Below are 26,085 nucleotides of genomic sequence, written 5' to 3'. Positions count from 1 at the left end.
CTCAGGGAGGCTCTGGAAGGCTCTGGGAGGCTCTGGGAGGCTCAGGGAAGTTCTGAGAGGCTCTGGGAGGCTCTGGGAGGCTCTGGGAGGTTCTTTTTTCCTATTCCTGCAGGAAAATCCACTCCTGAGTTTTTTCTGTGAGTTAAATTCATTCAGCTGCTAAAATATTTTTTTTTCCAGCTGGGATATCAAATACTGCACTGGGAGGAATTATTTTTCACCCTGAAAGTCACAATTCCACAGGGAGATGTCCCTGGTTGTGGCATGAAACCAGAGGGTCTTTAAAGTCCTTTTAACCCAAACAATTTTAGAATTCCAGGATTTTGGAATGTCACACAAATGAGGTTTGGTGGTACTTGCTGTGGTCTTGCTTTCCTGATAGATTTTTTTTTCCCCCTGGGAATAGGGAGGAAATCGAAAATTTCCAGGAATTTTTTAAAAAAAATTTCCAGGAAGGTTTTTTTAAACCTTCCACCAGAGAAAGTTTAAAGTGGATTTTAGGATGGGATTTTTCCTGGGAAGGTGGTCAAGGATGGGGAGGTGTGGTTGGAGTCACCAGAGAAGGTTTAAAGTGGATTTTAGACTGGAATTCTTCCTGGGAAAGGTAGTCAAGTGTTGGGAGGTGTGGCTGGAGTCATTAGAGAAGGTTTAAACTGAATTTTAGACTGGAATTTTTCCTGGGAAGAATTGGGTCAGACACTGGGAGGTGTGGCTGGAGTCACCAAAGTGGATTTTAGGATGGGATTTTTCCTAGAAAGGGTGGTCAGGCACTGGGAGCTGTGGTTGGAGTCACCAGAGAAGGTTTAAACTGATTTTTAGAATGGAATTATTCATGGGAAAGGTGGTCAGACACTGGGAGGTGTGGCTGGAGTCACCAGAGAAGGATCAAACTGGATTTTAGACCGGAATTCTTCCTGGAAAGGGTGGTCAGGCACTGGCTGGAGTCACCAGAGAAGGTTTAAATGGATTTTAGGATGGGATTTTTCCTGGGAATGATGGTCAGGCACTGGAAGGTGTGGCTGGAGTCACCAGAGAAGGTTTAAACTGGATTTTAAGATGGAATTCTTCATGGGAATGATGGTCAGGCACTGGGAGGTGTGGCTGGAGTCACCAGGGAAGGTTTAAACTGGATTTTACGATGGGATTTTTCCTGGCTGGAGTCACCAGGGAAGGTTTAAAGTGGATTTTAGACTGAAATTCTTCATGGGAAGGGTGGTCAGGCACTGGGAGGTGTGGCTGGAGTCACCAGAGAAGGTTTAAAGTGGATTTTAGGATGGGGTTTTTCCTGGGAATGATGGTCAGGCACTGGCTGGAGTCACCAGAGAAGGTTTAAAGTGGATTTTAGGATGGGATTTTTCCTGGAAAGGTGGTCAGGCACTGGCTGGAGTCACCAGGGAAGGTTTAAACTGAATTTTAGAATGGAATTATTCATGGAAAGGGTGGTCAGACATTGAGCGGTGTGGCTGGAGTCACCAAAGTGGATTTTAGGATGGGATTTTTCCTGGAAAGGTGGTCAGGCACTGGCTGGAGTCCCCATCCCTGAGCAGTGGCACTTGGGGACACGGCCAGTGGTGGCCCTGGCAGGGCTGGGGGAACAGTTGGACTCCCCAATCTCACAGGGCTTTTCCAGCCTTGGAAATTCTCTGATTTCCTCAGGGGAAGGAGCAGAAGGGCTGCTCCGTGTCCTTCCCACAGACAGGCTGGAGCAGCTCCAGCCTTACCTTGAGCAGCCCTGGCAAAGCTCCTCAGCCTTTCCCAAAGCACAGAAAGGGATCAGAAGCAGCTCTGGGAGCAGAAATTTGGGCTCAGAGCACAGAACTGATGGCCAGGGAGGCTGAGCTGCTGCCAAAAGCCTTTCCAGGCTCTGGGGAGCCCAGAAAAGGCAGGAAAAAAAAAAAAAAAATCACATTTCTCCTGCAACTGGGGCTTGTGCAGCTTCTGACTGCAAGGCTGTGTCTGCTCCTGATGGAAGGGCTCCAAAAACCGTGTTGACTAATTAGGAAAAAAAAGTTTAAGGAAGAGCCATATGAATCATTAAAGCTTCAGCAAACACGTCTTTTAGCGAGAAGGCTCCAGGATTTGAGATCAATTCGGGTTCTTAGAGGGAAGGGACAGTTTTCTCTCAGCCTGGAGAAGGACAACAGAGAATTCCTGATGTGTCTGTCAGTCAGAACAGAAATGTGCAGCAAAATTCCCTGTCTGGAATCAGGGATAAACCCATCCAGACTAAAAAAATGTGCAGCAAAATTCCCTGCCTGGAATCAGGGATAAACCCATCCAGACTAAAAAAATGTGCAGCAAAATTCCCTGCCTGGAATCAGGGATAAACCCATCCAGACTAAAAAAATGTGCAGCAAAATTCCCTGCCTGGAATCAGGGATAAACCCATCCAGACTAAAAAAAAAACATGAATTAACCTGCAGACAGAGATCCAAACTCCTGATCAGCTCTTCCAGCTGAAACCTTGAGAGGGAATCTTTGTTTGACAGAGGTTTTCTCCCTTAGGAGTCTCATTCTGTGGATTTACAACCAGGAAAAGCTTAAATCACTAAAAATAAATGACTCAGAAATAAATCCACTTGAGCAATTTGTCTGGGTGATTGCATTGGTCACTCCCTGTTCCCTTGGCTGGGTTTCCTTTGCTCAGCCCCAGCCTGGCTCTTCCCAGGAGATGAAAAAACCAAAATCCTTCAGAAATCAAAGAAAAAAAAAAATAAATCAAAGCTCCTCCTGGAAGGTCAGAGAAGTTCATTTTTCCAGAAGAAGAGGAAGAACATCCCCCTCAAACGGGTGGTCCCATGGACAGAGCTTGGATTCGACATTTTAACCCCAAGGAAACCCCACTGTGAGGGAGAGGAGGGAGATATTTCAGAATATTGAAACCAGCTCTGCCCGGGAATTGAGGAGGACCCAGAGGAACAGGACAATTATCCTGGAAGGACCCACAGGACACTTTTATCCTGGAAGGACCCACAGGAATGGGACAATTATCCCAAAAACACCCACAGGAACAGGACAATTACCCTGGAAGGAACCACAGGAATAGGACAATTATCCTGGAAGAACCCACAGGACAATTATCCTGGAAGAACCCACAGGACAATTATCCTGGAAGGACCCACAGGAACAGAACAGTTATCCTGGAAGGACCCACAGGAATGGGACAATTATCCTGGAAGGACCCACAGGACAATTATCCTGGAAGGATCTACAGGAACAGGACACTTTTATCCTGGAAGGACCCACAGGAACAGGACAATTGTCCTGGAAGGATCTACAGGAACAGGAAAATTATCCTGGAAGGACCCACAGGAATGGGACAATTATCCCAAAAGCACCCACAGGAACAGAACAATTTTCCTGGAAGGACCCACAGGAATGGGACAATTATCCTGGAAGGACCCACAGGACAATTATCCTGGAAGGATCTACAGGAATGGGACACTTTAATCCTGGAAGGACCCACAGGAACAGGACAATTGTCCTGGAAGGATCTACAGGAACAGGAAAATTATCCTGGAAGGACCCACAGGAATGGGACAATTATCCTGGAGGGACAATTATCCTGGAAGAATCCACAGGACACTTTTATCCTGGAAGGACCCACAGGAATGGGACACTTATCCCAAAAGCACCCACAGGAACAGGAAAATTATCCTGGAAAGACCCACAGGACAATTACCCTGGCAGGACCCACAGGAACAGGACACTTTTATCCTGGAAGGACCCACAGGAATGGGACAATTGTCCTGGAAGGACCCACAGGACACTTTTATCCTGGAAAGACCCACAGGACAATTATCCTGGAAGGATCCACAGGAACAGAACAATTATCCTGGAAGGACCCACAGGAACAGGACACTTTTATCCTGGAAGGACCCACAGGAGTGGGACAATTCTCCTGGAAGGACCCACAGGAGTGGGACAATTCTCCTGGAAGGACCCACTGGAAAAGGACAATTCTCCTGGAAGGACCCACAGGAAAAGAACAATTACCCTGGAAGGACCCACAGGACACTTTTATCCTGGAAGGACCCACAGGAATGGAACAATTATCCCAAAAACACCCACAGGAACAGGACAATTATCCTGGAAGGACCCACAGGAAAATGACAATTATCCTGGCAGGACCCACAGGAATGGGACAATTATCCCAAAGGCACCCACAGGAACAGGACAATTGTCCTGGAAGGACCCATAGGACACTTTTATCCTGGCAGAACCCACAGGAATTGAACATTGTCCAGGCAGGCCCAGAGTCCGTGGTTTGTAACCCCCAGCCCCAGACTGACCTCAGACATCTGTGGGAAGAGGCTGATGGCCAGGGGCAGGGCCAGGCCAAAGGCAGCGAGGCACACGAGGCTTTGCACCGGGAGAACCATCCGCGGCCGGGACCTCAGGAGAGAAGTTCTGCAAGGGAAAGGCTTGGTTAGGACATTCCATGGGCTGGACACCCCTGGGTGGACACTGGTGATCACCTGGACCCCCTCTCCTCACTGCTCAGAGAATCATGGCATGGCTTGGCTTGGAAAGAACATTAAAAATGATCCAATTCCTGCTTTGGGACACCTTCCACCATCCCAAGGTTCTCCAAACCTTGTAACCTCTTCCTTGGGAGGTCCAGTGAACCACAGGATGGGTTGGCTTGGAAAGAACATTAAAAATGATCCAATTCCTGCTTGGGACACCTCCCACCATCCCAAGGTTCTCCAAAGAACATTAAAAATGATCCAATTCCTGCTTGGGACACCTCCCACCATCCCAAGGTTCTCCAAAGAACATTAAAAATGATCCAATTCCTGCTTGGGACACATCCCACCATCCCAGGATTCTCCAAACCTTGTCCAACCTGGTCTGGGCACCTCTTCTTTGGGAGGTCCAGTGAACCATGGGATGGGTTGCCTTGGAAAGAACCTTAAAAATGATCCAATTCCTGCTCCTGCCACATCCCAGGATTCTCCAAACCTTGTCCCACCTGGTCTGGGGTGGGAACCTCTTTCTTGGGAGGTCCAGAGAACCACGGGATGGGTTGGCTTGGAAAGAACCTTAAAAATGATCCAATTTCTGCTTTGGACACCTTCCACCATCCCAAGGTTCTCCAAACCTTGTAACCTCTTCCTTGAGAGGTCCAGTGAACCATGGGATGGCTTGGCTTGGAAAGAACTTTAAAAATGATCCAATTCTTGCTTGGGACACCTCCCACCATCCCAAGGTCCTCCAAAGAACATTAAAAATGATCCAATTCTTGCTTGGGACACCTCCCACCATCCCAAGGTTATCGAAACCATGTCCTGGGGTGGGAACCTCTTGCTTGGGAGGTCCAGAGAACCACGGGATGGGTTGGCTTGGAAAGAACCTTAAAAATGATCCAATTCCTGCTCCTTCCACATCCCACCATCTCAGAATCCTCCAAACCTTGTCCAACCTGGCCTGGGACCTGCCAGAGGTGGGAACCTCTTCTTTGGGAGGTCCAGAGAATCACAGGATGGCTTGGCTTGGAAAGAACTTTAAAAATGATCCAATTCCTGCCTGGGACACCTTCCACCATCCCAAGGTTCTCCAAAGAACATTAAAAATGATCCAATTCCTGCTTGGGATACATCCCACCATCCCAGGGTTCTCCAAACCTTGTCCAACCTGGTCTGGGCACCTCTTCCCTGGGAGGTCCAGTGAACCATGGGATGGGTTGGCTTGGAAAAAACCTTAAAAATGATCCAATTCCTGCTCCTGCCACATCCCAGGATTCTTCAAACCTTGTCCCACCTGGTCTGGGGTGGGAACCTCTTTCTTGGGAGGTCCAGAGAACCACGGGATGGGTTGGTTTGGAAAGAACTTTAAAAATGATCCAATTCCTGCTCCTTCCACATCCCACCATCCCAGGATTCTCCAAACCTTGTCCAACCTCTTCCTTGGGAGGTCCAGTGAACCATGGGATGGCTTGGCTTGGAAAGAACCTTAAAAATGATCCAATTCTTGCTTTGGGCACATCCCACCATCCCAGGATTCTCCAAACCTTGTCCCACCTGGCCTGGGGTGGGCACCTCTCCCTTGGGAGGTGCAGTGCCAGCCCCCGTGCCCACCCCGGGGTGAGGGACACGAGGTGACCCCCCAAGGACAGGGGACACCTGGAGCTGGTGCCCAGGAGGGAAATCAGGTCTTTGAGAGGCTCTGGGAGCTCTGGGAACTCTTTGGAAAAAACACCAAGAGCTCCATGAAAAGCCACAACGTTGGCAATGCTTTAATTTGTTTAAAATCCAATATTTGCAGTGGGTGAGGAGGATGTTTTAACTTTGGTGTTTATGAGTTCAAGAGTTGTGAAGATCCCTGCAAGGTCAGGTTGTGGTAATGACCCCAAAAGTGACTCTCCTGATGGAATTAACACCTGAAAAATTATACCTGGTATTAAATATATTATAAATGTAATATATATTATAAATATAATATATACTATAAATATAATATATATATATAAATATAATATTTATTATAAATATAATATATATTATAAATATAAAATATATTATAAATAGAATATATATTATAAACAGAATATATATTTAATATATAATTATTATATATAATGTTATATATAATTATATATATTTAATATATATTATATAATATATGATATATATAATGATAATAATATATATAATATAATTATATATTTTAGATATATAATGGATATATAATAGATATATATAAATTAAAATATATATTTGATATATATTAAGTATATATCTATTATATATAAAATATATAACTATATATTATATATTATTATAATAATATATATTATATTATGTTATATTATATTATATATATTATTATAATAATATACAATATATAATTATATATATTATATAATAGATATATATTAAATAATATACATATTTAATATATATTAAATATATTCCAGGATATAGGACCTCAGGCAGATCCTATAAATAAAGGGGAAAATATAATTTGTGAAGGATTTATTCCAGAGCCATTTACACAAAGAATCCCTATTATTCAACTGGAAAAAAAATGGAAATCCAAACCAACAACTGGGAGTTTTGTTGGAATGCCCAGTGTCCATAAACAATGTGGATTGGGAAGGGATTTACTGCTGGGTTGTTCAGGACACAGAGAGAAGCTGGAGCTGTGGCAGGGCAGCTTTAGGATGGATTTAGGGAAAAAAGGGTTTTTTCATCCCTCCTCATCCAGAGGGTTCAGGCACTACCAGGGAATTTCCACATCCCCAACTCTGCCAGAGCTCCAGGAGGGTTTGGACACCCAGGAACACCCAGGGTGGGATTTTGGGGGGTCTGTGCAGGGTCAGGGTTGGATGGATGGATGGATGATCCCTGGGGGGATTCATGAGAGTAAAACAGATTTAATCAGCATTTGTAGATATGTGGATATGCTGGATAGAGATATCTGGGTGCCCTGGAGAGAACAAACACAACTTGGAGCTCATGAGAAGATGGGATTAGAAATCTGCTCAAGAGAAGAAGATTCAATCAATCCTTTACATGGACGTGTTGAAAAATGTATGAGTTGTTTGTATGAGCTTTTAACCTAATTGTTGTAGGAGAAATTATTAACCTTACTGAAATATAAATTATATAAATAGATGTAAATTCTTGGTAAATCAATTCTTGGTGTATAAATTCTTGGTAAATAAATTCTTGGTAAATAAATGCTTGGAAAATCTGAGTAAAATCGGAATAAAATTATTAACCTTACTGAAATATAAATTATATAAATAGATATAAATTCTTGGTAAATAAATTCTTGGAAAATCTGAGTAAAATCGGAGTAAAATTATTAATCTTACTGAAATATAAATTATATAAATAGATATAAATTATTGGTAAATAAATTCTTGGTAAATAAATTCTTGGTCAATAAATTCTTGGAAAATCTGAGTAAAATTGGAGTAAAATTATTAACCTTACTGAAATATAAATTATATAAATAAATATAAATTCTTGGTAAATAAATTCTTGGTATATAAGTTCTTGGAAAATCTGAGTAAAATCGGAGTAAAATTATTAACCTTACTGAAATATTAATTATATAAATATATATAAATTCTTGGTAAATAAATTCTTGGGATATAAATTCTTGGGATATAAATTCTTGGAAAACCTGAGTAAAATGGGATTCTGATCATGGTCAGTCTCCCCATCTCTCCTTCAATCCCCTGTGGATCCAGCTTGGGATATTCCCTGATCCCAAAATCTCCACTCAGACAAATTGCTCAAGTAGATTTATTTCTAAGTCAATTAATTTTTAGTGATTTAAGCTTTTCCTGGTTGTAAATCCAGAGAATGCGACTCCTAAGGGAGAAAACCTCTGTCAAACAAAGATTCTCTCTCAAGGTTTCAGCTGGAAGAGCTGATCAGGAGTTTGGATCTCTGTCTGCAGGTTAATTCATGGGGTTTTTTTAGCCTGGATGGGTTTATCCCTGAATTCCAGACAGGGAATTTTGCTGCACATTTTTTAGCCTGGATGGGTTTATCCCTGATTCCAGACAGGGAATTTTGCTGCACATTTTTTTAGCCTGGATGGGTTTATCCCTGATTCCAGACAGGGAATTTTGCTGCACATTTTTTTAGCCTGGATGGGTTTATCCCTGATTCCAGACAGGGAATTTTGCTGCACATTTCTGTTCTGACTGACAGACGCGTCAGGAATTCTCTGTTGTCCTTCTCCAGGCTGAGAGAAAACTGTCCCTTCTCTCTAAGAACCCGAATTGATCTCAAATCCTGGAGCCTTCTCGCTAAAAGACGTGTTTGCTGAAGCTTTAATGATTCATATGGCTCTTCCTTAAACTTTTTTTTCCTAATTAGTCAACACGGTTTTTGGAGCCCTTCCATCAGGAGCAGACACAGCCTTGCAGTCAGAAGCTGCACAAGCCCCAGTTGCAGGAGAAATGTGATTTTTTTTTTTTTTCCTGCCTTTTCTGGGGTGGCCACAGGAGCTTTCCTTGACCAGAGATGATCCCAACCCCCAAAAACCATCCCTGTGGTGACATTAATGGGATTAAACCTCTCCCAACCCCAAAGGGCAGCACTCCCAGGTACCAACCAGCCCTGGGTGTAGAAACATCCGTGACTTCCAGGGACAAGGGACTCTGCAAACCTGAGATATTCCAGAATATGTGGGTTTATTGCAAGGGCCGTGGGTAGAAAGGGCTTTGCCTTCAGCCACCAGCCTGGGCTGGAGGGAAGTGCCAGAGAGAGAAGGAGAGAGAGCAAGAGGGTTTGGGCTGAGGAGAGGGGAGAGAGAGAGCAAGGGGCAGGGTCAGAGTGCAGGGGGAAGAGCAGGGAAAGGAGAGCGAGGTCCAGAGAGAGCCAGGTCCTGCTTACAATCCATTCTATCTCCTTTTGGGATGAATATTCTAATTTACAGTGACCAACCAACACAAGACACAAAATCCTATAGAATCTCCACACAGCCTGTAAGAACTGCTACATTACCATGTGTTATATTTTAAACTCTAAAAACTCCTCTTTAGACTTTTCTGTTTTGCTGCATTGACCTTTGGATCCCTCAGGCAGCAGAAGGGGATTGTTCAACCCAAAGGGATTCTCCTCCAGCTGCCCAGGCTGTTGTCTTCAGGTTATAGAGTGACTAAGGCTCGGGATCCTACAACTCAAAGTGAGCTCCCATTTCTATTTCCATTACAGGTTTCATATTTTCAGAATCTTTTGCTGAGCAATCATATTTATAAAATTTCCCTGATTAATTTTTCCCAACACTGGGGACACACACAGGGGGTTGTTGTCTCAGGTTGGTTTCTCACCCCAAATTCAGGTTGTTTAAAGTTCTTTGCCCTCTAAAAGCCCCAAGTCACGTTGGTATAAAAAAGCAGAGTCCTCAAGGTTTTGTTTTCTGGTTTCTCGAGTTGTTTATTGTTTGATATCTCAGAGTTTTCTCCGCTCCCAGCCGAGGTCTGGGCAGGGCTGGGACATGAGGGGACTGACCATTGATGGGGTCACCTCACATTTATACAGATAATTATGTGTGGGGTATTTACAATTTCACACCAATGCCCAAAGGGTCATTTCTGCTCTGAGCCAACCCACTGTCACTGCCCTGTGCCATCACCACCCCAGGGGATGGAGGGCGGGGGAGAAGGAGAGGGACACGAGGCACCACCCAAATCCCACCATCCTGTCCCCCATTTACCTCTATTCTAAAAACCCCAAAACTACTGAATTTTGTATATTCTACTGCACTAAACTGCTGTTTTCACTTCCTGGTGATTTGCAATTCCTCTCCTTGTGCTGGAAGTTTCTCCCATGGGCTGAGATCAATCCCAGTGTTTTCCTGGGCTGTGCCAAGGTCTCCAACCCCCCTGGAGCAGCTCCACACCCCCTGCCCAGGGCTCAAATTCCCTTTCCTGGGTCCCAGGTCATCCAAAGGGATCTCCTGGATCCCAGGTCACCTCATCCCCAGCTCCAAACACAGCTGGGGGATGTGATGGGAAGGGATTCATCCCCTGATCCCCCCGCCCTGGCTGAGAGCTGCCTCCACCTCCAGGAGCTTGGGGAGAGCAGAGAGCAGAGTTTAACTCCTCCAGGAGCTTGGGGAGAGCAGAGAGCAGAGTTTAACTCCTCCAGGAGCTTGGGGAGAGCAGAGAGCAGAGTTTAACTCCTCCAGGAGATTGGGGAGAGCAGAGAGCAGAGTTTAACTCCTCCAGGAGATTGGGGAGAGCAGAGAGCAGAGTTTAACTCCTCCAGGAGCTTGGGGAGAGCACAGAGCAGAGTTTAACTCCTCCAGGAGCTTGGGGAGAGCAGAGAGCAGAGTTTAACTCCTCCAGGAGATTGGGGAGAGCACAGAGCAGAGTTTAACTCCTCCAGGAGCTTGGGGAGAGCACACAGCAGAGTTTAACTCCTCCAGGAGCTTGGGGAGAGCAAAGAGCAGAGTTTAACTCCTCCAGGAGCTTGGGGAGAGCAGAGAGCAGAGTTTATCTCCTCCAGGAGCTTGGGGAGAGCACAGAGCAGAGTTTATCTCCTCCAGGAGCTTGGGGAGAGCACAGAGCAGAGTTTAACTCCTCCGGGAGCTTGGGGAGAGCACACAGCAGAGTTTAACTCCTCCAGGAGCTTGGGGAGAGCAGAGAGCAGAGTTTAACTCCTTTAACTCCTCCAGGAGCTTGGGGAGAGCAGAGAGCAGAGTTTATCTCCTCCAGGAGCTTGGGGAGAGCAGAGTTTTAACTCCTCCAGGAGCTTGGGGAGAGCAGAGAGCAGAGTTTAACTCCTCCAGGAGCTTGGGGAGAGCACAGAGCAGAGTTTAACTCCTCCAGGAGCTTGGGGAGAGCAGAGAGCAGAGTTTAACTCCTCCAGGAGCTTGGGGAGAGCACACAGCAGAGTTTAACTCCTCCAGGAGCTCAGCTCCTCGTTAATAAGCTCTCAGAGACAGAGTTGATCCTGTCAGTTTGTGCTGTGAAAGTCAAGCTTCTGTTCTCCAATCTTGAGCTGCTGGTGCTGCACGGAGCACGGGCTGCAGCTCCGAGTGGCTCAGAGGAGAGAATCCTGCAAGGCTTTGTCCGGGCAGGACAGCAGGTCACCTGTGCAAGGGGGAAAGGTCACCTGTCCAAGGACCAAAGGTGACCTGTGCAAGGAGAAAAGGTGACCTGTCCAAGCAGGAGAGCAGGTCACTTGTCTAAGGAGGAAAATTCACCTGTCCAAGGAGAAAAGTTGACCTGTCCCAGTAGGAAAGAAGGTGACCTGTCCCATCAGGAAAGGTGACCTGTCCAAGGAGGAAATTTAACCTGTCCAAGCAGGAAAGATGACCTATCTCAGAAGGAAAAGTGACCTGTCCAAGAGGAAAGGTCATCTGTCCAAGGAGGAAAGAAGGTGACCTGTCCCAGCAGGAGAGATGACCTATCTCAGAAGGAAAGGTGACTTGTCCAAGGAGAAAAGGTGACCTGTCCAAGGAGGAGAGCAGGTCACTTGTCTAAGGAGGAAAATTCACCTGTCCAAGGAGGAAATGTCACCTGTCCCAGCAGGAGAGCAGGTGACATGTCCAAGGAGAAAAGTTGACCTGTCCCAGCAGAAAAGAAGGTGACCTGTCCTAACAGGAAAGATGACCTATCTCAGAAGGAAAGGTGACCTGTCCAAGGAGGAGAGCAGGTCACTTGTCTAAGGAGGAAAATTCACCTGTCCTAGCAGGAAAGAAGGTGACCTGTCCTAGCAGGAAAGATGACCTATCTCAGAAGGAAAGGTGACTTGTCCAAGGAGAAAAGGTGACCTGTCCAAGGAGGAGAGCGGGTCACTTGTCTAAGGAGGAAAATTTACGTGTCCTAGCAGAAAAGGTGACCTGTCCCAGCAGGAAAGAAGGTGACATGTCCCAGCAGAAGAGGTGACCTATCCCAGACCTGTCCAAGGAGGAAAATTCACCTGTCCCAGCAGGAGAGCAGCTAACCTGTCCCAGCAGGAAATGTCACTTGTCCTAGAAGGAGGTGACCTGTCCAAGCAGGAAAGGTCATCTGTCCAAGCAGGAAAGAAGGTGACCTGTCCCAGCAGGAGAGGTGAACTATCTCAGAAGGAAAGGTGACCTGTCGAAGGAAAAAAGGTGACCTGTCCCATCAGAAGAAAAGGTGACCTGTCCCAGCAGGAGAACAGGTGACCTGTCCAAGAAGGAGAGCAGGTCACCTGTGCAAGGAGGAAAATTCACCTGTCCAAGCAGGAAAGTTGACCTGTCCCAGCAGGAGAGGTGACTTGTCCAAGGAGGAAAATTCACCTGTCCAGGGAGGAAATGTCACCTGTCCCAGCAGGAGAGGTGACTTGTCCAAGAAGGAAATGTCACCTGTCCCAGCAGGAGAGGTGACTTGTCCAAGAAGGAAAGGCCACCTGTCCAAGCAGGAAAGGTGATCTGTCCTAACAGGAAAGGTGACCTATCTCAGAAGGAAAGGTGACCTGTCCAAGGAGAAAAGTTGACCTGTCCCAGCAGGAAAGCAGGTCACCTGTCTAAGGAGGAAAATTCACCTGTCCAAGGAGGAAATGTCACCTGTCCTAGCAGGAAATGTCACCTGTCCCAGCAGGAAATGTCACCTGTCCCAGCAGCAGAACAGGTGACCAGCCCCACACCCCTGAACACCCTCCCCACTCCAGGACTGCCATGGCTCAGCCGTGACCATCCCTGGGACCCTCCTGGAGCTGTTTTTCTCCTGCTGCAGCTGCTGTGACCCCTGAGAGCCCTGGCTGGGCCAACCAGGGCCAGCAGCTCCCTGGGGCTCAGTTTAGAGCCAAGACACGGCTGCTGACACCACCCCTGACATCTTAATTTAGACCTGCACCTTCTGTAATTATTGCCCTGTCGGGGACCTTATAATCACCCCAAGGAAAACCTCAACCAATTTAAAACGATCCCAGGTCCAGCCCCAAGGTGCGACTTCCAGCTTGGGCCAGTTCAAATTACAAGGGCCGAGCTCTTAATTAGGAAGAGTTTATGGCTGGATTAAAAAAAAAAAAAAAAAGGAGAGCAGACTAATTAACACATGTGGTGTAATGTCTTAATTGGGATCCGTCTCGGAGAAAAATTTGCGCGGCTGAGAAGAAATGACTCATAATTAGCTGAGAGGTCCAGTGTTTTTTGTTGTTTTTTTTTTTTCCTCCTGTCCTCGGGATCCCCACGCTGAGCTGGGGGAGTTAAATATTGCATTTTGTGAGCTGTCAGCTGCCTGCAAATCCCTCTTTTCACCCATTAACCCCCCGTCGGATGAGGAGCTCCCAAAGGGTTTCACGGCGGGTTGAGAATAAATAAATAGAATTAATATCCATTTGGTGGAGAGGGATTTCATTGACTTGCCAAAGGGTTGGGGCAGGGAATGGGGAGGTTTGGACTCTCGGGTTGGTTTTCTCACCCCAAATTCAGGTTGTTTAAAGTTCTTTGCCCTCTAAAAGCCCCGAGTTGTGTTGGTATAAAGACGAGGAGTCTTTAAGGTTCTGTTTTCTGGTTTCTTGTGTTGTTTGTTGTTTGATATCTCAGAGTTTTCTCCGCTCCCAGCCGAGGTCTGGGCAGGGCTGGGACATGAGGGGACTGACCATTGATGGGGTCACCTCACATTTATACAGATAATTATGTGTGGGGTATTTACAATTTCACACCAATGCCCAAAGGGTCATTTCTGCTCTGCCCCAACCCACTGTCACTGCCCTGTGCCATCACCACCCCAGGGGATGGAGGGCGGGGGAGAAGGAGAGGGACACGAGGCACCACCCAAATCCCACCATCCTGTCCCCCCTTTACCTCTATTCTAAAAACCCTAAAACTACTGAATTTTGCACGTTCTACTGCACTAAACTGCTGTTTTCACTTCCTGGTGATTTGCAATTCCTCTCTCAGTATCAGAAGCCTCTCCCATGGACTAAAATCAATCCCAGTGTTTTGTGCCAAGGTCTCCAAACCCCCTGGAGCAGCTCCACACCCCCTGCCCAGGGCTCAAATTCCCTTTTTTGGGTCCCAGCTCATCCAAGGGGATCTCCTGGACTCCAACACCTTCAGAGCCCCCTGGCAGCCCAACTTTGGCATCTCCTGGAGCCTTAAAAATCCCCCAGGGTGAGTAAAATCACCCTGTTCAACCTCCCTGCTCCAGTAGCACAGAATTCAGGCTTGTGTCCAGATGGATCCTGAATATCTCCAAAAAATACCCCCAAAAAAAGAGATATTAAAAATATTGAATTAGTGAACATCCCATTGGCACAACCAATCCACATTTCTCGCCTGAGAACAGCAAATTTCGCGACCCTTCCCTTTCTCCTCTCCTTCTTTTTCTTCCAGTTTCGTTCCTCCACCCCTTCAACCCTCCCCAAAGCCTCTTCCTCCTGCAATTTCCTTTTCTTTTTGCCTCTTCCTCCTGCAATTTCCTTTCCTCTTTTTTTGCTGAGGAGACACTGGAAGAGGCCAGGAAGATGCTGGGAATGTTCAATTTATAACACAACATTTCTGTTCCATCCCATTGGCACAACCAATCCACGTTTCTTCCCTGACCTTTGGAACACCAAAGAACCGCAAATATCACGACCCTTCCCTTTCTCCTCTTCCTCTTTTTCTTGGAGCTTCGTTCCTCCACCCCTTCAACCCTCCCCAAAGCCTCTTCCTCCTGCAATTCCCTTTCCTTTTTCCCTCTTCCTCCTGCAATTTCCTTTCCATTTTTTTCCTGAGGAGACACTGGAAGAGGCCAGGAAGCTGCTGGGAATGTTCAGTTTATAACACAACATTTTTGTTCCATCCCATTGGCATAACCCAAATAACCCAAATAACATTTCTCCCCTGACCTTTGGATGGTAAAGAACTGCAAATTTTGCAACTTTTCCCTCCTCTTTTTCTTCAAGTTTTGTTCCTCTACCCCTTCAACCCTCCCCAAAGCCTCTTCCCCCTGCAATTTCCTTTCCTTTTTCCCTCTTCCCCCTGCAATTTCCTTTCCTTTTTCCCTCTTCCCCCTGCAATTTCCTTTCCTTTTTTTTGCTGAGGAGACACTGGAAGAGGCCAGGAAGCCGCTGGGAATGTTCAGTTGACGCTGCAGCTCCCCGGCCGCGTCCGTAGGTCCAAACACACACACACACACACACACACAGACACACAAATGCATCTGCTGCACCCCGACAGAAGCGTCAGAGCTCTTGTAAACGCACCTTCATTCAACTTTCATCACGGCCTTCATTAGTGGCTTTAAATCCGGCGTAATTTGGCAGCTGCCTCTGGCGTTTCTCAGGAGGTGCCGCGATTTGTTCCATATGGGAGTCAAGGGGAGTTATCGGGGCCGCCGAAGCCGGGGCCGCGTTTGTCGGGGAAGGAGGTGTCAGATGCTAAACTAAACATGACAGGAGTGAACCCGGGACTCCCCAGCCTCACAGCTGACACGTTCTGGGGTGTGTTTTTTTTGTTTTTTTTTTTTTTTCTCTGTGGTGTTTTTTTGTTAGCAACAGGTTCAAGAGGAAGAGCAGATGCCGCGAGACGCGAGGCACGGGGATCCTGGGGGATCCTGGGGGATCTTCAGGGATGTTTGGGGATCTCAGGCTTGTCAGGACATCCCTGTTTGATGTGCCAAGGGATCTTCAGGGATCCCAGAATCCTCAGGACACCCTTCTTTGATCTGCCAAGGGATCTTTAGGGGATCCCAGACTGGTCAGGACACCCCTCTTTGATGTGCCAAGGGAGTTTGGGGGATCCTGGGGGATCTTGAGGGATGTCCAGGGATCCCAGACTCATCAGGACACCCCTCTTTGATGTGCCAAGGGGATCTTTAGGGATCCCAGAATCCTCAGGACACCCTTCTTTGATCTGCCAAGGGATCTTCAGGGATCTCCAGGGATCCCAGACTTGTCAGGACACCCCTCTTTGATGAGCCAAGGGATCTTTAGGGATCTTTAGGGATCCCAGGCTCGTCAGGACACCCCTTTTGATGTGCACAGGGAGTTTGGGGGATCCTGGGAGATCTTCAGGGATCTTTAGGGATCCCAAACCCCTCAGGACATCCCTGCTTGATGTGCCAAGGGATCTCCAGGGATCCCAGGCTTGTCAGGACACCCCTCTTTGATGTGCACGGGGAGTTTGGGGGATCCTGAGGGATCTTTAGGGATGTCCAGGGATCCCAGACCTCTCAAGACACCCCTCTTTGATGCGCCAAGGGATGTTCAGGGACCCCAGATTCTTCAGGACATCCCTGTTTGATGTGCCAAGGGATGCTCAGAGATCTCCAGGGATCCCAGACTCATCAGGACGCCCCTCTTTGATGAGCCAAGGGATCTCCAGGAATGTTCAGGGATCCCAGACTCGTCAGGACACCCCTTTTGATGTGCACAGGGAGTTTGGGGGATCCTGGGGGATCTTTAGGGATCTTTAGGGATCTCAGGCTTGTCAGGACACCCCTGTTTGATGTGTCAAGGGATCCTGGGGGATCTTGAGGGATGTTCAGGGATCCCAGACTCGTCAGGACACCCCTTTTGATGTGCCAAGGGATGTTTGGGGATCCCAGACCCCTCAGGACACCCCTTTTGATGTGCCAAGGGATATTTAGGGATCTTTAGGGATCCCAGAGCCCTCAGGACACCCCTTTTTGATGTGCCAAGGGATCTCCAGGGATGTTCAGGTATCCCAGACTTGTCAGGACATCTCTGTTTCATGTCCCAAGGGGATCTTTAGGGATCCCAGACCCCTCAGGACACCCCTCTTTGATGTGCCAAGGGAGTTTGGGGGATCCTGGGGGATCTTGAGGGATGTTCAGGGATCTCAGACTCCTCAGGACACCGTTTTTGATGTGCCAAGGGATGTCCAGGGATCCCAGACCCCTCAGGACATCCCTTTTGATGTGCCCAGGGATGTTTAGGGATCCCAGACCCCTCAGGACATCCCTTTTGATGTGCCAAGGGATCTTTAGGGATTCCAGATTCTTCAGGACACCCCTTTTGATGTGCCAAGGGATCTTTAGGGATCTCCAGGGATCCCAGGCTCCTCAGGACATCCCTGTTTGATCTGCCAAGGGATGTTCAGGGATCCCAGACCCCTCAGGACACCCCTCTTTGATGTGCACGGGGAGTTTGGGGGATCCTGAGGGATCTTCAGGGATGTTCAGGGATCTCAGGCTCATCAGGACACTCCTCTTTGATGTGCCAAGGGATCTTTAGGGATCTCCAGGGATCCCAGGCTCCTCAGGACATCCCTGTTTGATGTGCCAAGGGATCTTCAGGGATCTCCAGGGATCCCAGACTTGTCAGGACATCTCTGTTTGTTGTGCCAAGGGATCTTCAGGGATCTTTAGGGATCTTCAGGGATCCCAGACTGGTCAGAACACCCCTTTTGATGTGCCAAAGGATCTTCAGATCCCTTTTTCCGCTGAGATCCACCAGGTCTCTCCGCTCTCTCCATTCCTGAGATTTTGGGTCATTTTGTGTCACTTTTTGGGTGATTTTTTGCGTCACTTTTTGTGTCACTTTGGGAACTCTGCTCCTCCCCCAGCCAGGCCAGCACCGTCCCCACCCCGCAGCTCCAGCCCCGAGGGCGCAGCAGATGCAAAAAGGAGGAATTTGGTTGTTTTTATTTTAATTTTTGTGCTTGATTGACACCATTAAAGGAGCAGTTTCCGTGTTTACTCCGGGAAAAATCCACTTTTCCCCAGGAAAATCCACTTTTAACCAGGAAAATCCATTTTTTCCACAGGAAAATCCATTTTTTCTCCAGGAAAATCCACTTTTAACCAGGAAAATCCACTTTTAACCAGGAAAATCACTTTTTCCCAAGGAAAATCCACTTTTTTTCCCAAGGAAAATCCACTTTTTCCCCAGGAAAATCACTTTTTCCCAGGAAAATCCACTTTTTTTTCCCCAGGAAAATCCACTTTTCCCCCAGGAAAATCCACTTTTCCCCAGGAAAATCCACTTTTAACCAGGAAAATCCACTTTTTCCCAGGAAAATCCACTTTTTTTCCCCAAGAAAATCCACTTTTTTTTCCCAAGAAAATCCACTTTTTTTTCCCCAGGAAAATCCACTTTTTCCCCAGGAAAAAAATCGAGTTCTTGGGCCCAAAAATTTGGGTTCTTGGAGCCAAAAATTCAGGTTCTTGCACCCAAAATTCGGGTTCTTGGTCCCAAAAATTTGGATTCTTGGAGTCAAAAATTTGGATTCTTGGAGCCAAAAATTTGGGTTCTTGGAGACAAAAATTCGGGTTCTTGGAGTCAAAAATTCGGGTTCTTGGAGCCAAAAATTTGGGTTCTTGGAGTCAAAAATTTGGGTTCTTGGGACCCAAAAATTTGGGTTCTTGCACCCAAAATTCGGGTTCTTGGTCCCAAAAATTTGGATTCTTGGAGTCAAAAATTTGGATTCTTGGAGCCAAAAATTTGGGTTCTTGGTCCCAAAAATTCGGGTTCTTGGAACCAAAAATTCGGGTTCTTGGAGCAAAAAATTTGGGTTCTTGGAGTCAAAAATTTGGGTTCTTGGGACCCAAAAATTTGGGTTCTTGGACCAAAAAATTTGGGTTCTTGGGACCCAAAAATTTGGATTCTTGGAGCCAAAAATTTGGGTTCTTGGAGCCAAAAATTCGGGTTCTTGGAGCCAAAAATTCAAGTTCTTGGTCCCAAAAATTCGGGTTCTTGGAGGCAAAAATTTGGGTTCTTGGGACCCAAAAATTTGGGTTCTTGGAGTCAAAAATTGGGGTTTTTGGAGTCAAAAATTTGGGTTCTTGGGCCCAAAAATTCGGGTTCTTGGAGGCAAAAATTCAGGTTCTTGGTCCCAAAAATTTGGGTTCTTGGGAGACAAAAAATTTGGGTTCTTGGACACAAAAATTCGGGTTCTTGGACCACAAAAATTCGGGTTCTTGGACCACAAAAATTCGGGTTCTTGGAGCCAAAAATTCAAGTTCTTGGACCAAAAAATTTGGATTCTTGGAGCCAAAAATTTGGGTTTTTGGACACAAAAATTCGGGTTCTTGGACCCAAAAATTCCTTCTTGGAGCCAAAAATTCAGGCTCTCCCAGCACAGAGCTCAGACTGAGGCTGCACTTGGAGCTGGTCTGTCCCACCCAGAGCAGCTGCAGCTCTGCAAGGAGCAGGGATGATGCTGGAGAAGTGTAGGAATTTTCTCCGTGGAGGGCAGGGACAAGGAGCTCTGCAGAGCTGAGATGTTCTAGAAACACGGGGGTTTATTATTCCAAGGGTGGTGGGTAAAGAGGGCTTTGCCTTCAGCCACCAGCCTGGGCTGGAGCAAAGCCCTAAAGAGAGAATGGGGAGAGAGAGAGAGAAGAGAGCTCAGGGGGAAAAACGGGGCAGGAGCAGGGGAAAAACGTGGGGAGAAAACAGGAGCAAGTGAGGGGAGAGAGAGGAGAGGGGATGGGCCAAGAGAGGTGAGGGAAGAGGGTGAGAGGGCCAGAGGAGAGAGGGGAGGGCAAAAGGGAGGAGAGCCAGGACAAGAGAGTGATCCTCTTGTTCCAATCCATTCCATCTCTTTTTGTGTTGAATATTCTAATTTACAGTGACCAACCGGCGTGAGATACAAAACCTACAGACTTTGCCTGCAGCCTGTGAGAACTGCTACATCACCATGTCATTTTATATTCTAAACTCTACAGACTCCTTTCTGTCCTTCCTGTCCCGTCCTTCCCAACAGAGAAGCCTTTGGATGGTGGCTGGGAGCAAAGAGCTCCATTTCCCAGATTTCATCCTCACACCCAAACAAAGGATTCTGCCTGAATACGGGAAATAAAGGGAATAAAGGAAATAAAGGGAATAAAGGGATGAAGAGCCCAACTCCTCAAGGTGAACGCTGTTGTCCCTAAACCCAAAAAATTCCCACAGTCACCTCCACACCACAGAATAATCACCCTCATCACACAGACACCAATATTATATTTTTTTTTTTCCCTGAAGAATCGAAGTTGCCAGCGCACAGGGGGGAATTATTTATAAAACTTCAATGAGAGAATACATCTGCAGGAAATAACCGACACCGTGTTCCCTGCGTGGCATATGCAGGAGGCTGAAAATAAACATTTCATTCTATATGTTCACTGCTCCAAGGCAGCAGGAAATGCATGAAACATGGGGAAAAGAATGGGAGGGGAAACGTGGAATTACTTGGAGAGCAGAGAAGGCGGCCCTAGGGGAGTTAAAATACACAGCAGGCAAAGAGAAGAGAGGAGCCAAGAGAGATGAAAAAAAAAAATAAAAAATGGCACAAGAAGACGGGAGAGGCAGCTGGGGGAGTTAAAACATGCAGATGGAGAGATGGCTGGGAGAGAGGAAAGACCTGGATGCGAGAGCGGAGACGGTGGCCGGGAACTGGTCACTTAAAATAAACTTGGGGAGCAGAGAGGGGTGGGTGAGGAGGGGAGAATTCCTGGGGTTTGGGATCATGCTGGGAGCAGAGAGGGGTGGGTGAGGAGGGGAGGATTCCTGGGGTTTGGGATCCTGCTGGGAGCAGAGAGGGGTGGGTGAGGAGGGGAGGATTCCTGGGGTTTGGGATCCTGCTGGGAGCAGAGAGGGGTGGGTGAGGAGGGGAGAATTCCTGGGGTTTGGGATCATGCTGGGAGCAGAGAGGGGTGGGTGAGGAGGGGAGGATTCCTGGGGTTTGGGATCCTGCTGGGAGCAGAGAGGGGTGGGTGAGGAGGGGAGGATTCCTGGGGTTTGGGATCCTGCTGGGAGCAGAGAGGGGTGGGTGAGGAGGGGAGAATTCCTGGGGTTTGGGATCCTGCTGGGAGCAGAGAGGGGTGGGTGAGGAGGGGAGAATTCCTGGGGTTTGGGATCCTGCTGGGAGCAGAGAGGGGTGGGTGAGGAGGGGAGAATTCCTGGGGTTTGGGATCATGCTGGGAGCAGAGAGGGGTGGGTGAGGAGGGGAGAATTCCTGGGGTTTGGGATCCTGCTGGGAGCAGGGGATGGGCCCTGGAGGGGGTGAGGGTCCCACCTGGGGTGGGGGGTCCCTCCCAGCTGAGCTGAGCAGCATCAGCCACCTGCAGCCGGGGTCACCCCAGGGATGGGGATTGTGCCCACATTCCCACAGCCCGGATTCAGACTGCTGGGAGGGATTGTTCCCTTCCCTACCCATATCCCAAATAAATCCATTGGAGGAATGGTTTCCTTCCTTACCCATATCCCAAATGTAAATCCACTGGAGGAATTGTTCCCTTTCCTTCCCCACAATCCCAAATGCAAATTCATTGGAGGAATGGTTCCCTTCCTTACCCATATCCCAAATGTAAATCCGCTGGATTTACCCACAATCCCAAATGTAAATCCATTGGAAAAATGGTTTTCTTCCTTTCCCATATCCCAAATGTAAATCCATTGGAGGAATTGATCCTTTCCTTACCCACAATTCCAAATGTAAATCCATTGGAAGAATCATCCTCTGCTTCCCACAATCCCAAATGTAAATCCACTGGAGGAATTGTTCCTTTCCTTCCCCACAATCCCAAATGACGTGGAGGAATTGCTGTCCTCTTTCCCCACAATCCCAAATGTAAATCCATTGGAGGGATTGTTCCCTTCCTTCCCCACAATCCCAAAAGTAAATCCACTGGAGGAATGGTTCCCTTCCTTCCCCACAATCCCAAAAGTAAATCCATTGGAGGAATTGTTCCCTTTCCTTCCCCATATCCCAAATGCAAATCCATTGGAGGAACCATCCCCTACTTCCCATATCCCAAATGGAAATCCAGTGGAAGAATCATCCCAGACTTTCCCATATCCCAAATGTAAATCCACTGGGGGAATGGTTTCCTTCCTTCCCTGTATCCCAAATGTAAATCCATTGGAGGAATTGCTCCCTTCCTTCCCCACAATCCCAAATGACGTGGAGGAATTGCTGTCCTCTTTCCCACAATCCCAAATGCAAATCCATTGGAAGAATCATCCCAGACTTCCCCATCTCCCAAAGGTAAATCCACTGGAGGAATTGTTCCTTTCCTTACCCACAGTCCCAAAGGTAAACCCACTGGAGGAATTGTTCCCTTCCTTCCCCACAATTCCAAATGCAAATCCGTTGGAAGAATCATCCCAGACTTCTCCATATCCCAAATGCAAATTCATTGGAGGGATTGTTCCCTTCCTTTCCTACAATCCCAAATGTAAATCCACTGGATTTACCCACAATCCCAAATGTAAATCCACTGGAGGAGTTTTTCCCTTCTTTCCCCATATCCCAAATGTAAGTTCATTGGAGGAATTGTCCCAGAGATGTCACCACCTGCAGCAGGTGTGGCCAAGCCGCCCCTACTCCCCATCCCTGCTGTTTTTCACTGCCAGCCTTCCAGAAATCCAAGGATATTGGATGGAAAATGAAGCTCTGGGGAGAATTCAGGCCGGCAAAAGCAAAACTTGGATATTTTTATACCCACGGAGCCTCGTGGGCAGCGAGAAGGGAAATTTTCCTCTCCCAAACGTGAATTAAAGTTTTCAATAAGTTAAAATTATGAGATTTTTTTTTGTATGTTTTTGTTTGTTTGTTTGTTTGTTTGTTTTTTGGAGGGCAATCTCCAAACCTAAACCATTCCATGTGCTGGGGATGTTGGACTCTGTGACCTGACAGGACCTTTCCAACCTAAACCATTCCACGTGCTGGGGATGGTTGGGCTCTGTGACCTGACAGGACCTTTCCAATCTAAACCATTCCACGTGCTGGGGATGGTTGGGCTCTGTGACCTGACAGGACCTTTCCAATCTAAACCATTCCATGTGCTGGGGATGGTTTGGCTCCATGACCTTGCAGGACCTTTCCAACCTAAACCATTCCATGTGCTGGGGGATGTTTCACTCAGTGACCTTGCAGGACTTTTCCAACCTAAACCATTCCCTGTGCTGGGGGTGGCTGGACTCAGTGACCTGACAGGACCTTTCCAACCCAAACCATTCCATGTGCTGGGGATGGTTGGACTCTGTGACCTTGCAGGACCTTTCCAACCTAAACCATTCCATGATTCCATAAAATACCAATCAAATACCAATCAAATACCAATTAAAAGCAATAAAATACCAATAAAACCATAAAATACCAATAAAATACCAATCAAATGCAATAAAATACCAATAATTACCAATCAAATAATAAAATACCAATCAAATACCAATCGAATAATAAAATACCAATAAAATACCTATCAAAAGCAATAAAATACCAATAAAATACCAATCAAATTCCAATAAAACAATAAAATACCAATAAAATAATAAAACACCAATAAAATACCAATAAAATACTAAAATACCAATCAAATACCAATCAAATAATCAAATACCAATAAAATACCAATTAAAAGCAATAAAATACCAATAAAACCATAAATTACCAATTAAAATACCAATCAAATGCAATAAAATACCAATAATTACCAATCAAATAATAAAATACCAATCAAATACCAATCGAATAATAAAATACCAATAAAATACCTATCAAAAGCAATAAAATACCAATAAAATACCAATCAAATTCCAATAAAACAATAAAATACTAATCAAATAATAAAACACCAATAAAATACCAATAAAATACTAAAATACCAATCAAATACCAATCTAAAGCAATAAAATACCAATAAAATACCAATCAAATACCAATCAAATAATAAAATACCAATAAAATACCAATAAAATAATTAAATACCAATAAAATACCAATCAAATACCAATAAAACAATAAAATACCAAACAAATAATAAAACACCAATCAAATACCAATCAAATAATAAAATACCAATAAAATACCAATAAAATAATAAAACACCAATAAAGTACCAATCAAATTCCAATCAAACAATAAAATATCAATAAAATACCAATAAAATAATAAAACACCAATAAATTACCAATCAAATTCCACTAAAACAATAAAATACCAATAAAACACCAATGCCCCAGACCCAATGAAGACCTTTCCTCCCTCCCCTTTGTGAATTCCCCTTTCCCAGACTCACTTCTCCAGCAGGGACATGATGATGGGAGGTAGAACCAGAATAGGCATGGGCAGGACCACCCTGGTCAGGGCCGTCTCCAGCAGAGCCTGAGGAGCAAAAACACACAAAAAACACCTCCAGACATCCCTTGTGGCAAATATTAAAAATAATAATGTTTTCAGAAAGGTGTGGAAAGGCCCCAGAAACAGAAAGAGCAGAAAAAATTAGAATTTACTGTAACTGCAAAACTGGAAAGTAGGAAAAGTTATAATAGCACAGCAAGGACATGAGACAATAATCTGAGTTTTTTAGGTTTGGCCAGGATGGATCTTAAGCAGAAAAATAAGTTTAGCAAGATAGTAGAAGGTTTTAAACTTAATAATGGAATATTGGATTATTGATAATATGGATTATTGTTAATATGGATTATTGTTAATATGGGTTATTGTTAATAGGGATTTCTGTTAATATGGATTATTGTTAATATGGATTATTGTTAATATGGACTATTGTTAATATGGATTTCTGTTAATATGGATTTCTGTTAATATGGATTATTGTGAATATGGATTATTGTTAATATGGACTATTGTTAATATGGATTAGTGTTAATATGGATAATTGATATTCCATCTGTTATATGGATTATTGTTAATATGGATTATTGTTGATATGGACTATTGTTAATATGGATTTCTGTTAATACGGATTTCTGTTAATATGGATTATTGTTAATATGGATTATTGATATTCCATCTGTTCTATGGATTATTGGGAACAGAAAGCACCCAGGTTTGAAGCAGGTGTGTGTTTGTGCTCTCAGTGACTGGGACAACAATTGTTTTCAGAAAGGTGTGGAAAGGCCCCAGAAACAGAAAAAGAGCAGAAAAAATTAGAATTAACTGTAACTGCAAAGCTTGAAAGTAGGAAAAGTTACAATAACACAACAAGGACATGAAACAATAATCTGAGTTTTTAGGTTTGGCCAGGATGGATCTTAAGCAGAAAAATAAGTTTAGCAAGACAGTAGAAGGTTTTAAATTTAATAATGGAATATTGGATTATTGATAATATGGATTATTGTTAATATGGATTATTGTTAATATGGATTAGTGTTAATATGGGTTATTGTTAATAGGGATTTCTGTTAATATGGATTATTGTCAATATGGATTATTGTAAATATGGACTATTGTTAATATGGATTATTGTTAATATGGATTATTGTCAATATGGATTATTGTAAATATGGACTATTGTTAATATGGATTATTGTTAATATGGATTATTGTCAATATGGATTATTGTTAATATGGGTTATTGTTAATATGGATTTCTGTTAATATGGATTATTGTGAATATGGATTATTGTTAATATGGACTATTGTTAATATGGATTATTTTTAATATGGATTATTGATAATATGGATTATTGTTAATATGGATTATTGTTAATATGGATAATTGATATTCCATCTGTTATATGGATTATTGTTAATATGGATTATTGTTGATATGGACTATTGTTAATATGGATTTCTGTTAATACGGATTTCTGTTAATATGGATTATTGTTAATATGGATTATTGTTGATATGGACTATTGTTAATATGGATTTCTGTTAATACGGATTTCTGTTAATATGGATTATTGTTAATATGGATTATTGTTAATATGGATTAGTGTTAATATGGACTATTGTTAATAT

The 26,085-nt window shown here is 45.1% G+C and overlaps 1 protein-coding gene across 4 annotated transcripts in view; it reads right to left on the bottom strand.

Annotated features, from left to right (window-relative positions):
* SFXN5 (sideroflexin 5) overlaps window positions 1-26,085 on the bottom strand; it is a 150,893-nt gene that overhangs the window by 25,945 nt on the left and 98,863 nt on the right. For 3 of the 4 annotated variants that reach the window (XR_014590170.1, XM_083861860.1, XM_083861861.1), the window contains one exon: window positions 24,398-24,483. Coding sequence is in view for 3 of the 4 variants with exons in the window: in XM_083861860.1 (XP_083717986.1) it covers window positions 24,398-24,483 (86 nt within the window). In the remaining variant the exon portion in view is untranslated. Of the gene's footprint in view, window positions 1-4,292; window positions 4,411-24,397; window positions 24,484-26,085 lie in introns of all 4 variants that reach the window. The other variant, XM_083861859.1, reaches the window with a different exon arrangement.

This window comes from Zosterops lateralis (genome assembly GCF_965231275.1).
Source record: "Zosterops lateralis genome assembly, chromosome: 5".
Classification (NCBI taxonomy): Eukaryota; Metazoa; Chordata; class Aves; order Passeriformes; family Zosteropidae; genus Zosterops; species Zosterops lateralis.
The sequence above is the reverse complement of the archived record's forward strand: the minus strand, read 5'-3'. Positions and strand labels throughout refer to the sequence as shown.